The sequence below is a fragment of the Falco peregrinus genome, chromosome 9, assembly GCF_023634155.1.
Source record: "Falco peregrinus isolate bFalPer1 chromosome 9, bFalPer1.pri, whole genome shotgun sequence".
Lineage (NCBI taxonomy): Eukaryota > Metazoa > Chordata > Aves > Falconiformes > Falconidae > Falco > Falco peregrinus.
The window spans coordinates 9,613,981-9,627,268 of record NC_073729.1 but is presented as its reverse complement, the minus strand read 5'-3'; the positions used below and the strand labels follow the sequence as shown (position 1 = coordinate 9,627,268).

Genomic DNA, 13,288 nt, shown 5'->3' with positions numbered 1-13,288 from the left:
TCTTTTGGTATAAAAATTCCATTATCAACTATGTGACTGAAAAATGTATGCTACCTGAATTCAGACAGCACTGTAAAGAAAGGAAGTAAAATAAACAGAGATATTCCCAGAAATGTAATCGGAATGAAGAACTGAAAAGGCATGTCAGACATATTAGGGATAAAGATAAAAGGACTGTGGGACTGTGTGTAGGGAGTCCCTTTCCACCTGAGACTATGTAAAGAAAAATGTGAAGAACAGTAGAACTTACAAGGAAGCATCCACTTTAACCCTCTTGTGTTTATATGGAAAATTAACTCAACTTTAACTTAGTATAGAAAAACATTTACAAAATAACTAGTCCTTTAATAATTTAATGTCAGGCATTAGGTCACTAATATCAGCTGCCAGATTCCTTTATTCTAATTTCCTTGGGCTATAATATAATTTGACTATGTGCCATCTACCTAGTTTGCTTCAAGCAAATGCTAGAATTGAACTCCAACATGTAAAAACATGAATGTTTCAGCTGGTCTGGAAACTAATATAAAAGCTTGCCTCACCTGAATATCCTAGGAATTTGGGGAATATCACCTGCTTCAAGCAGTGAGCTGCATGTTATTTCTCAGTCTGATTTATGCATGTTCTTATGTGAGCTAAAATGGTAATCTAAGGAGAGCAGCTAGATTAAAATCAGTAAACCACTCTGAAGAAACATGGAATATCATATAGTATAAAAAAAGACCTGGAAAGAAATGATGGTGTTTAGATCTGTCCACATCATGCTACTTGCGTATTTCAGTAAACTGCATTCACAGCTCAGTTTCTATAGTACTTAAAAACTTTCCTTAAACCCTATTTAGTGTAGTTATTTGCTTTTTTTTTTTTTTTTGGGGGGGGGGGGGGGGAAGTTAAGTAAGTTTAATAATTTAATAAAGTTTTGGTTAAACATTCATTTTTTAAGTTATAGCTTTATTCTTTCTCCTATGTCTTTATATTTCTTTCCGTATGTCTTCTAGGAGAAAAATTCTGTGGGTCCAGACCAGGATAAGACAGCAATGGACCTGGCTGCTGAGCAGTTACGATTATGGCCAACTCTTAATAAACAAATGCAACAGGAGCTAGTCCAGAACGAGGAAAGTACAGTTTTCAGTCAGGCAATTCATTTTGCTAACCTCATGGTCTACCTGCTAGTACCGCTGGATACAAGTAAGAACAAATTACTAAGAACATCGGCTCCTGGTGACTGGGAGAGTGGAAGCAACAGTATTGTCACAAACAGGTGGGTACGCAAGGTCAGTGGTAATCGGTCAGGATGGGCCAGGTTTCCAAAGCTTTGTACTCTTCAGGACTTATTCTAGATTAAAATACATATTTAATATCTTTATTTAATTTTATGTATTTATATTGTGTTTTCATATATTAAATGATTAATATTGTTTATAATATAAATAATAACAGATTATTTCAGTATCTTCTCTTCAAGTTCATTAATTAAGGAGAACAGAAGTCTAACATGATTAGCCTTAAATAACAGAACTTAATCTGGAGTAGTTTACCGCCGTTTAAGGGAACATAAAAATGTTACCGTCACAGTAAGAATTTTTAATCTAGTAATGCAAGTGTTGAATACAAACATAGGGTATGATGAGAAAGAAAACAGCAGCTCTAAAGCTACTCTGTTTTTATGTGTCTTGGAAAAAACAGTGTGTGAACTAAAATCAAGAAAGCATTTCTACAGCCTCCATAAAATCACAGTTTCTGTGCAACAGCTGCAAGGAAGAAAGGCACTGAGGTCACAGAAAACAAGAGGGCTAAACCACTGTGGCAAAGGTTAAATTACTAAGGGGGCAGGAGGAGTATAACACCAGTTATGTTCCTTAGCATGCAAATCCAGGACGTTTCATAACGAGCCTTCCTCCCGCTCTGTTTAGTGTCTTCATTATCACCTATGACCCATCAGAATTCCCACCTGATAAAATAGTAGAATGCTAGTGAGAATGCTGGCATCAAGCAGAAGATAGGCAGGCTATCAGTGTCAAACTCCCCCATGGCTACTCATTGCTGACTAAATGGCTCTGAACTCAGGCATTAGGACATGCTCAGCAGACAGGTTGCAGTATATGTTGCAATGCACGGATCTGGCCCTTAATATTATTATGGAAGGCATTTTTAGACATTCAGAGTACATGTCCCACTGGCTTGCTTACATTTCCTCATGAACAAAACACTTCTCTTATGGTCTTTTTAGCTTTGCCCTGCAACTGAAATACTTATTTACTGTAACTGGATATTTGTTTACCATGGGTGGCAAATAATGTACTTGGCTCTTCAAAGAGAAGACATAGAGCTAGCTCACTTCTAAGCAGCTTTTTTAACTCTTGCGGGCCTGTCTGCGCTGGACTCATGAAGGGAAGGTTCTCTTCTGTTACCATCCATGCAGATCTGACAGTATTAATGACAGTGAAAATATGATATAATTGTGGTACCACCATATGCTTTCAACAAGGTTTATGTATTTTAACTATAAAAAACCCCCACACCTTATCTCTGTCTAGCCAGGTATCATGTGTGCACCACCAGCCGAATTTTTCACGCTTCAAATTTCTATAGTATTGCAGGCAGTGTTGCAGAGAGTTATGACACTGAAAGTGGGTTTGAGGACTCTGAGAACAATGATGTTGCAAATGCGGTAGTGCGCTTCATCACCAGATTTATTGACAAGGTTTGCACAGAGAGTGGAGTTACACAGGATCACATCAAGGGTCTTCATTGCATGATACCAGGTAAGAATTGTGACAAAAGTGGTTTGTATTCTTTCTTTTTTGTTCTTTTTCTAGTGAGAGAAATAGACTTTTTCGTTTCAGTTCCTTTCAAGTGAAGTTAGGACGTTAGATTACTCTTCTAGACTATAGTTGCTGTTGAATTTCAAATAATTACTCCCTTGATGTTTAAGTTTGAGAACTTCAGAATGTCAGAGTGTTAATTAAATTGCAACTTTCTCTTTCATATTCTGTGAGACTTCATTTATGGTATTACTGCTTTCCAGGCATTGTAGCAATGCACGTAGAGACTCTGGAGGCTGTCCATCGTGAGAGTAGGCGGCTTCCACCAATACAGAAGGCAAGTATTATGAAACATATTTGTATTCTTTACAAGTATTAGAATCATGCAATTTTTCCCCTCATAACGTTAGGAGGAAACATCAAAACATTGAAAGAAAGTTTCCACCAGTGATAAAAAAAAAGTGCTTGGCTTTGGTCTCATGAAATATGAACTTAAGAAACTAGTAGAGCCAAACTTCTGATCATAAACAAGCTGTTGCATGCCCACTGTTTTTTGAGACCCATTTCTCTTGGTTGAGTTCAAACTCCATCTCCCTTCTTTGGACTCAGTCTCATAACCATTTTGTTTTGAAGCTTTTTAAGCCAAATATTACAACTAGCCTGAGGTATAACACTGGTATCGCCATTAAACTTACACTTTCATTTATTTGCATCAGCCCAAAATTCTACGGCCAACTTTACTCCCAGGAGAAGAATTTGTTTGTGAAGGTCTCCGTGTGCTACTAGATCCTGATGGCAGAGAGGAAGCTACAGGAGGACTGCTTGGAGGTCCTCACATCCTCCCTGCTGAAGGAGCTTTGTTCCTTACCACTTACAGAATTATATTTAAAGGCACTCCTCATGATCAGCTGGGTAAGAAAATTAAACAGTGATAATTGTGCTCCTTCAGGTAGGCAGGTCTTTGAGCTGGCCTATCCACCTATTCAGGCATCACCATCAAAATATATATACCTCATAGTATAATTTTTTAAGTTTATCAGATAAGAAGAATCTCTTAATACAGATTTTTATCACTAGATATGACAATGATTGATTTTGCTTTTAACTTATTTAACTGGAACTTACTCAGATGAGGCATTAGATGCTAAATGTGTATTCTTGTGTATCGGTAGATACTTATAGTGCTGTCTTCAGCAATATAAATATAAAATCATAATATGCATTTGTCTTAGAGGAAAATTCGGTAGACTGTCACACGGTATTGTGGGCTTTTAGGGACTGCCTAAAGTAGGAGACAGAAAATAAGCACATTCCTGACCATACTTCAGTAATTTTTATAGACTTTCAAATGGACAAAATGCTTAGTAATTTTATATCTCATTCCATCTGTAAACTTGGTCTAATAGTGTGGCTTTACAGAGCAAGGTTTGTAAGCTTCTTCACCAGTAAGAGAGAACATACATATTGGGTGACATCTCCAGCTTCCACTACCTCTAGCTTTTCATTAAACAGTTTTTTCAGCCATTAAAAGTGTGTTAAATGAAAAATATTCATGAGTTAGAATTCTACCTAAAATTATTATTAATAAATTAAGTATTCTTTTTAACATGTCTTCTGAATGATAAATTTTCATGTTTTGACCATTTCTAAGCAGATTGTCATTTGGAAGTGTAAATTTATTGTAGAAAGTTCATGGTCATATGTAAGATACCAGTGTATATCATTTGTTGTTTATAGGTTGTATAGTACAATATGAACTTTCAATAAGCTTGAAACTTTCTTCACCCCCTACCAACCTTGATTTTGAGGGTGCATTTCCATCACTTAGAAAGACTCAGTAGGAAGGAGAATATTTTTCTAGTCATCCCAGCTGAAATTAAGCAGAAATTCAGATTACAAAGAATACTTTAAGTATTTACCAACTTTTCAGGTGTTTTGCCTGAAATTAATTCTGTGCCATTGTTTTCGTGTTGCTTTGTGCTTACTCATTCCTGTCTCTTCAAAGTACAATTTGACCAAACCAGATCTGATTCTGTGATCTGACAAGTATCTGTAAATACAACTTTATGATCCTCAGTTGGAGAGCAGACAGTGATCCGGAGCTTTCCTATTGCATCCATTACGAAGGAGAAGAAGATCACCATACAGAACCAGCTGCAGCAGAGTATGCAGGAGGGATTGCAGATCACTTCAGCTACCTTTCAGGTAAAAGGAAGTTTTGTAAAAAAGTTATATGACAACACAGCTCAAAATGCTTATGAGCAGCATTTTGTTCTGATGTTTGTAAAGAGTTCAGTCTTATGTCCTGGGAAGTCAGTAGAGAATGCATCCTCTCAGAAACCTGGGCGTTCCTTGGCCCAGCTGGTATTTACAGAGGGTTACTGTTTTCATATTTGACTTCTTCCACTCTTTTTCTCATCTTTCTATTTTGGATCCAGTAAAGGGCTATTTTGGGTCCAAAATCTCTTAATGTGAGTAAGTAGAGGCCTAAGCAGACTAGTGGGAACATGCTTTCTGTCTCCTCCACCTACATGGAATGAATATGGAAAAGCTATAAATACTGCTTTCTTCTCAAGACTTGTCACTTTACCAGCTCTCTGCTTCTTTACCAGCAGAAAGGCATGGTATGTCTCACGTGGAAGCTGCACTTCCAGGAATCTTTAGGGTAACCACCATTTGCAGGAACCAATGACCTCCATACGACTTCCACAGATCCTGGTAGTTTCCTGACTCCTGTACAGATCCTGCTAGTTTCCTGTCTGTAGGATCCCCCTCAGCGTGTTCAGCAGAAGCACATACTGCAGGGTGAATGACAGAGGTAGACTTCTAGGGATTAGAAATCACAAAGTCTCTGAAGTCTTCCCTGAATGTTTCTTTTGGTGATGACCTTAACTGTGGTCAGACCCTCGGAGAGGGAAAGGTGAAGGCAAATAATTTTGTATCATGGACTGAAAGTAGACTGCAGCTTACAAACCATGAAATATTTTGTTGAGTTAGCTGACTGCAGAAGTAATTTTCATTAAGAACAATAACTCTACCATTTGAACACATAATAAAATAGATCATCAGCATTTTACAAGTTCCTTACAATAATGGACATTATTTATCTAATCATCCTTCAATATCCAATTCAAAAGCATTGGATTAGGAGTACAAGTGAGTAAAACAACTGAAAGACAATTGTTCTTGTGGACTCTTGAGAGGACATCATGAGGACTTGTATTTTCCAGAAATCTTTTTACCAGAATAGTTAGCATTCTTCAACGATGTGCTGAATACAGACACAGCTCAGTGTTTTTAGTGCTGGATTCTGGTCAAACATCATCTTTGGTTTTGTTTAGCATAGTTTTTTATTAGGTTATGAGAACAAAAACAAGCAGCAAACAGTTTACTTTCTGTTCCCTTTGTAACAGCTAGAGTTCAGTACAGCGTGAAGTAGCCCATCCTTTTTGTTTATTAATTATGACTTTCAGAAGGTTTGGCTGCAGTTATGCTATTTAATGTCTTTAAACCTTCAGATCAGACCCCTAAAGATTCAAGAGCTCCTTTCAAGGAGGTCCTAGAACAACAGAGTTATTAGTCATTTGGAAACTATTTACAAAACAAGTGAAATCTAAAAAGCAATGATGAAATCCGCCTTCTAGATGGCAAACAAAAAGACACTCAAAATCTGTATAGGTATGCACTCAGAAATAAAGCTCTAGGATATTTCTTTGTTTGCTTTCCCCACGTTCTTAAAGTTCTTTTGGGCCCCTTTACAGATTCCCTATCTTGTCTCTCTGTTCCCTGTCCCACATCTCCAGTTGCTGACTGTCATCCTTTTGGCTGAGGATAATGGGATGGGATGGGGGGGGGGGGGGGGGTGGGTGTTGTTGTGGTGGAATTTTTTTAACCTTTCAAAAAGCATTTTTAGGGGGGTGGGTGGATCAGTGTTTGAAGAGCACAAGGTTAGTTTTTTTTTTAAGGATCGGATTTCGCTATTACATTTTTATTATTAGCAGTTTTCTATACTTCGCAAGGTGAGGTGAAATCTGGAATGAGTAATGGCAGTATAATGGCTGTGATGTATGAATGCTGAAATTGTTTGGTTTGATGAGAGCCTTTGAAGTGCATTACCAGCCTTCGTATATGGGCAGAGCTGGCAGAGTATTTCCGAGCTAAGCTGTCCCATGTGACTAGCATTTGAACTGTTGTAGATAGCTTAGTGCCAGCATTACTACTTCGATTTACCAAAATATTTTATGTGTGATATTACGAGAATTCCAGATGCTTCTTAGTGAAAATACCGTAGGATTTGGACATAAATGTAAAAATCTAATAAAAAATTAATAAGGTGTGTAATATCCCTCAATAAGGTATGTGTACATACATTTGTATTTTTCTATGGGCATAGTACTGCATAAGTATGGGAATTTTTGCTAATATATTTTAGGGTCTTTTAATTCTTTTTTTTTTTAATTCTAATTAAAAATTATCTTTTTTTTAGAATCTTTTAATTCTGTTTTTTTCCCTATTACTAACATGCCATGTCTTTAATATGCAGTTGATTAAAGTAGCATTTGATGAAGAAGTAAGTCCTGAAGTGGTGGAAATATTTAAGAAACAGCTAATGAAGTTGCGTTATCCTCAGTCTATCTTCAGCACTTTTGCATTTGCAGCTGGGCAAACAGCACCACAGATAATTTTGCCAAAACAAAAAGAAAAGAACACCTCATTCCGGTATAGTCATGCTGCTTTTTTTATTTCTGATGCTCTTACTTGGTATTAGTCAAATATATTGAACAAGCTAATAGCTTTGCAGAAGTGCAGATCATTCAAGCAATTTTCAGAAAAGTCAAAAGAACTGATTGCTATTCCGATGTTTTTGTATTTACTGAATAAAAGGTAGATTAGTATGATATACATGTTGATTTGGCATAGGTTAATAACCTAATGTGGGTTAGAATTAATCTTGCCCTTAGTGCAGTCTGTATAGTTGTCCCAGTGTTTTTTAATCTAGAGTATGAACGTTGGGTCCTCTTGTAGTTTATGTTATGCATTAATTATTACTAGACTAGATAGATCATTATTCTGTTCCAGAGTGATGGTTCTTGTGATTCTGTGTTGATTATTGCATTGTTGACATAGGAAAGTAGAAATGTAAGCTAGTCATGGAATACTAAAACTTTAAGGTGATTTCTGTCTTTCCTGCCTTTACTTTGTTGCCTTCATTAATTTATCACATTGCTAAATAAATACCTAAATAAAATAAATACCTAAAGAAGGAAGATGGCTGATCATTTGTTAACATTAGACATCACAGACACAAATTTATCTCAAAGTAATAAAACTGATGTTTAAAAATCAATATAGGAAGGCATTTTTCTGGATGGTATAATTTTTGTCATAAATGAAAAAATATGAAGTACATTTTATTTGGGTAAGTGCATTCATCATAAAAATCTGTACATGCTGTCAGGAGAATCATATGCATCTTTCTAAATATTCTTATTGCTATGAATTTATAGTACCTTCTCAAAAAGCATCGTGAAAGGAGCAAAACGTGCTGGGAAGATGACAATTGGACGCCAGTATTTATTAAAGAAGAAGACAGGCACAATAGTGGAAGAAAGAGGGAATCGCCCAGGCTGTAATGAAGATGATGATATCTCTGGTAATAATAAAAAAAATTTTCTGTGTAGTTTATAAGTTTATCCTATTATGCTTCCGTTCCAATATATTGAGTAAGAAATGTCCTCAAGAAGAAATGGCACTCTTCTAGGCAGGAAAGAGAAGGGTTTCAAATATGTCCATTTGCTAAGTGTTTTCTTTTGTGATGATGAGGGAAAAGAGGAAGTTGACTTCATTCAGTAGTAAAGCACAATACTAGATTATTCAATTATTGAAGTATTTTCATATAGTGTATTTTTTATCATTTTTTTACATTATAATAGTGTAGATGGAACAGCCCAGAAGCATGCTGTAGCTTCCATTTATCTTTAGATGTCGTGACATCTGCAGTTAGTCTGTGATGAGAAAGCACTAATCATTGAAATTCAAAAACAAGCAAATATGATGGGAGACTTACGTGGCTGTGGAAGTGACAAATGATTTCTGAGAGCAGCGGAAGTCATTACTACTGAAAATACCGTTTTTCCAAATTTTGGTTGAAAGGATTTGGGGACAGAAGGTAGGAAGTGATTTGGGCACTTTGTATAATTTGTGTGATGGTGTGGAGTTTGACTTTCTTCCAAATACTTCTTTTTCTACCATGTGCTGCTGTCAGTATATCCTTATCTGGACCAGTGCTAATTTATAATAAACCACTAGAGGGAACCAGATTCTCCTGTACATAAACAGGTATTGTTTTGTCATACTGTTCTTTCTTCTATATGAAAAAAAAAAAAAAAAAAAAGGCATTTCAGATAACAAAGTGTTTACCGAACACTAGTATTTTTTTCAAAACATCAAACAAGCCTAATTGTCCTTTTAAATGTTTGGTCAGTGAGCAAGTCAACATATGTGACTTACGAGCAGACATATAACAGTTGTCTAAAGCAGGATGTGTTACTCCGCTGTCTCTCTTCTCTCTGAAATGGAAGAAAGCCATTCTAGGAAAGCTAGAAATTATTGATTCTCTTCATTCATTCCAGATAAAACTGGTGGAAAAAAGGCAAAAAGAAAGGATTGCAAAATTCAGAATGTCTTTTCAGTACTGAAAAATTACGTTCTTAAGGAAGATGCTGGTAATTCAATTCAGTGCTGTGTTAGTAGGTGTTCTGATGTTGCAGACTCTTTGAGTCAGAAGCAGTTCTTCAGGCTGTACCTGTGTGATTTTGGGGTCATTTTGTGTCCTCACCCAGAGGCAGCAAGCACAATCATACCTGTGTATTCTTACTTCTCGACGATGAAGAAATTTTAAAGAGTTTCTTGTATTGCTTGTATGCAAAACAACTACATTCTTCCATGAACACGGGTGTTATATAAACATGGGCGATAGTCACTTTTTTCGTCCCCTAACAAAAATTTAAAAATATAAATTGTGAGGCTTCCTGCCTGCTGCTTTCCAGATTTTTTGAGCAGGAACATGCAATGTCATCCAAGTCTGACAATCTGCTTTTCTCTCCATGCTGCACTGACACCTCAGGTATAGTCAGCTGGCAACAGTAGTAACATTTTGCTTCAGGCAGAGTCTAAATTGCCGTAGGAAATTTGCTATTTAATCACTGCAATTTCTTTTATATTTACTGCTGTGAATGACTTCTTGCAAGTCTCAAAAATGAAGTATGGGAAACTATGCAGCTGTACCAACGATGAAGCAAATGGGAAGTGTCTACAGCGGGTGATGCATTGTCTTAAAAAAGAAATATTAAAGATGGGGTTGGAAAGAACCTCAAGAGATCGTCTGCTCCATCTCTTTGCCCCAAGATAAGATCAACATACTTGATCTGTTCCTCATAGGTGTTTACCTAACTCCTTTTTTAGAAGCTTTCAAAGATGAAGGTTCTGCAACTCTAGGCAATTTGGACTAATGCTTTAATCATCCTTAATGCTGGAGAAAATCAAGCAACTTTCTGATATTCGGGCCTAAACATTTCCTCGCCACAATTTAAAACCTTCACTTCTTATTCTGCCACCATATACATTAGAAGAGATGATTCCCTTCATTCCTGTTGTAGTGCTTAATGTATTTATGGACTATTGTAATACTTCTCTGTTCTTTTCTGGATATTAAACATCTGCAGTTTTTTCAGTTCTTTGTTTGTTAGTCTTGATAGACTAATCATCTTCATTGCTCTTTTCTCAGTCCTCTTTAGGTGGTCTACATATAACTTGCAATGTGATTTCCAAAACCGGGCACAGTAATGTAGTTATAAGTTGTTGCCAATGAACACCCAATCTCCCTCTGATTCCATCCCTTCTTTTTATTTTCAGAGATTAGAATATCATCACTACTAAATTCTGTTTCCCATAGTGATCATGCTGGTGTGTTCCATAAAACAGGAGTCTGTAAAACCCACTTTTACCAACAGTCATATCTCGGGAACAGTAAAGTAGAGGGGTTATTCATCTTCTTTTCTAAATCAGATTTTAAAAAATCCATTTTAATCTCGAGACAGCAAAACTTCTTCATCTCCCTCTTCAAGTGAAGGACACTGATATAAGCTCTTATAGTCTCTAGCTTTTTATGCACAGGAAAACGTTTTGCAAATTTGGATCACCAATATACCTGCTTTCATGAAAGAACAATGAATTTAGGAAAAAATATTTCAAAAAATGCACCCTCATCTTACTTGGGTTATAGCTTTCCACTCAGAAATACCAAGTATTTAAATACTTAAATACCAAGCTTCTGTATGGTCCAAAATAAAATTATTTCTAAAACTCATTTATTTTGTTTCTTGTGAGCGTACTTTATACTTGTAAATGTTTTGTAACTTCTTTCTTACCATGACAGATGTGGAAACACAGAAAAAAGGGGAGATACCCATGGCATTACACTCTGTATTATTTAGGTCAAATAGAGAATTGTCATTTTTGTTGGTTGAGCTGCAGGGGTGATAAAATTGCTCATTTATCTTCTATGCTAAGGTGCACAAAAAAGAAACTTCTATGGATTCTACACCTGTAAATTCTGAATGTTGTCTACTGCCAGTAAATTTTAATTGTACCATAATTTCTATTTTTAAAAATAAATTTAATTTCATTTTATAAAGTCCTGTTTTAAATCCTTCTATGCTTTTCAGCACCTCATCCATGAGGAAATACTTCCCCTCATATGCACGTATTTTAATGCCTGAGGTGGTAACAAGTAACTGATACATGCTGTGAACAGTAAATCTGCTTTCAGAAGTATTTGGAACTAGTTGGAAGTTAATAACAGGCAGGTGGCAGGTTTTGTACAAAGACCTTGCTTGACTTGAATTTCAGTGTAGTCTGAACTTGTGACATGGTTTTTATCTGTCATGGTTAAAGGTTTTTCTGCTCTGGAGAGTGCAGCTGATGTGCACGGCTGAGCAAAGCTACTGTTTGACATTGAACCCAAGGCATTAAGAAACCTAGTGTCATCTATTGTGAAATTATGTGAATAATTTCTTTTTATTATTTGAACCAAGCCTTAAAAAGATTGTTACATCTTTTCAAGGTAGTTTAAAAGAATTGTGAGGTCTGTTCAATGGATTTATGTGCGTATTTGTCATTATTCTATCCTGCGTACATCTTTGTATAGCAGTTGTGAGTTTAACAGGTTTTCATAAACTGTCAAAAGGAAGATTATCTGCCTTCAGTTCAGTTCAAATGAATATATGAGAGGACTTTTTCCAGGATTCTAGCAAGAGTTGTCAGCCTTGCCAGTCACAAGTGCAATAGGAAATGTGCGATATATTCAGGTTTCTTAACTAAAATATTACTTTATTTCTTATCATTTCTATAAAGTGTGGTTTGGATATATTCTTGTCATTCATCACTGACAGTGGGAGAAACTAATATTTTGTTCAGAAGAAAGTAGCATCATTTTCTGTGTAGCTGCTGGCCTCCCCAGTAGCAAGCTGTTAAAGATTTTTAACTTCAGTTTCAGATGACAGCGAGCTGCACACAGGTGGTACCTTAAAAGCATCAGAAAAATCAACAATGGAGCAATTAGTAGAAAGAGCCTGTTTCAGAGACTATCAGCGTTTGGGACTAGGGACCATCAGCAGTAACTCTTCTCGCTCAAAACCAGAATACTTAAGAATAACTGCGCTGAACAGGATGTATTCACTTTGCAGAAGGTGAGCTTACCAATTCAGCCAAGTAGTCGAAAACAAAGATGACGTAACACATATACCACATGATGTATCCTTTTAAGCAACTTACTCTTGAGAAAATTCTTGTCTGCAGTAGGAGCGTTCAACCAGTGACCTTGAAGCTATTTGTATTCCACTCAGAGGTTTGTGTTCTGGTGGCTGCACATGTATGCATCAGATGTGGAAAGACTGCCAGCAACGGCAGCCAGCAGTGAGCTTGCAGAACTGCCCCAGAAGCTCTGTCAGACGGCACAAGTCGCCTTTCCTAGGTTCTTTCTGTAGCCCATGGAAAGAGAGTGCCCCTGGGGCTTTTGGAGGAGACTGCTAACACAGATACCCTGAATTGCCGCTCTCTCTTGGCTTTCTACACCGATGTCTAAATCGTTTGGCTGTTTTTCAGCTTTCTGACTTCGCCAATAAAGTTAGCTGGTAGAGCTCACTCTCTCAGTAGGGTTTCTGTAACTTGCTGTGTTGGTACTGGAAATTATTTAAGTAATACATTTACATGTAAAATCTATTCTGTTCCTAAATAAAAAAAGCAAGCCTCAGAAGCAATTATACATAACTATTTTCTTAAAATAAAAAAACGTTTTAAAGTTAAATTCATGAAGATATCTACACTACTTTAGAAGTTTGTTATGTGTTGTAAGTGTTGTGTTTTAACACATGAATGTTACTACATTTTTGTTGTGCAAGCTGACGTAGTTTATTACCACCACCCACAAAAATTCTTCTTAATACAAAAGCATACCGGTGTAA

The 13,288-nt window shown here is 36.5% G+C and overlaps 1 protein-coding gene across 5 annotated transcripts in view; it reads left to right on the top strand.

Moving 5' to 3' along the window:
* Nucleotides 1–13,288, top strand: part of SBF2 (SET binding factor 2) — a 255,203-nt gene that overhangs the window by 200,647 nt on the left and 41,268 nt on the right. For all 5 annotated transcript variants that reach the window (XM_055813899.1, XM_055813896.1, XM_055813898.1 and 2 more), the window contains exons 19-26: nucleotides 999–1,261; nucleotides 2,593–2,765; nucleotides 3,029–3,102; nucleotides 3,482–3,677; nucleotides 4,843–4,970; nucleotides 7,309–7,484; nucleotides 8,273–8,418; nucleotides 12,316–12,514. In XM_055813899.1, coding sequence (XP_055669874.1) covers nucleotides 999–1,261; nucleotides 2,593–2,765; nucleotides 3,029–3,102; nucleotides 3,482–3,677; nucleotides 4,843–4,970; nucleotides 7,309–7,484; nucleotides 8,273–8,418; nucleotides 12,316–12,514 — 1,355 coding nt within the window. The remainder of the gene's footprint in view (nucleotides 1–998; nucleotides 1,262–2,592; nucleotides 2,766–3,028; nucleotides 3,103–3,481; nucleotides 3,678–4,842; nucleotides 4,971–7,308; nucleotides 7,485–8,272; nucleotides 8,419–12,315; nucleotides 12,515–13,288) is intronic.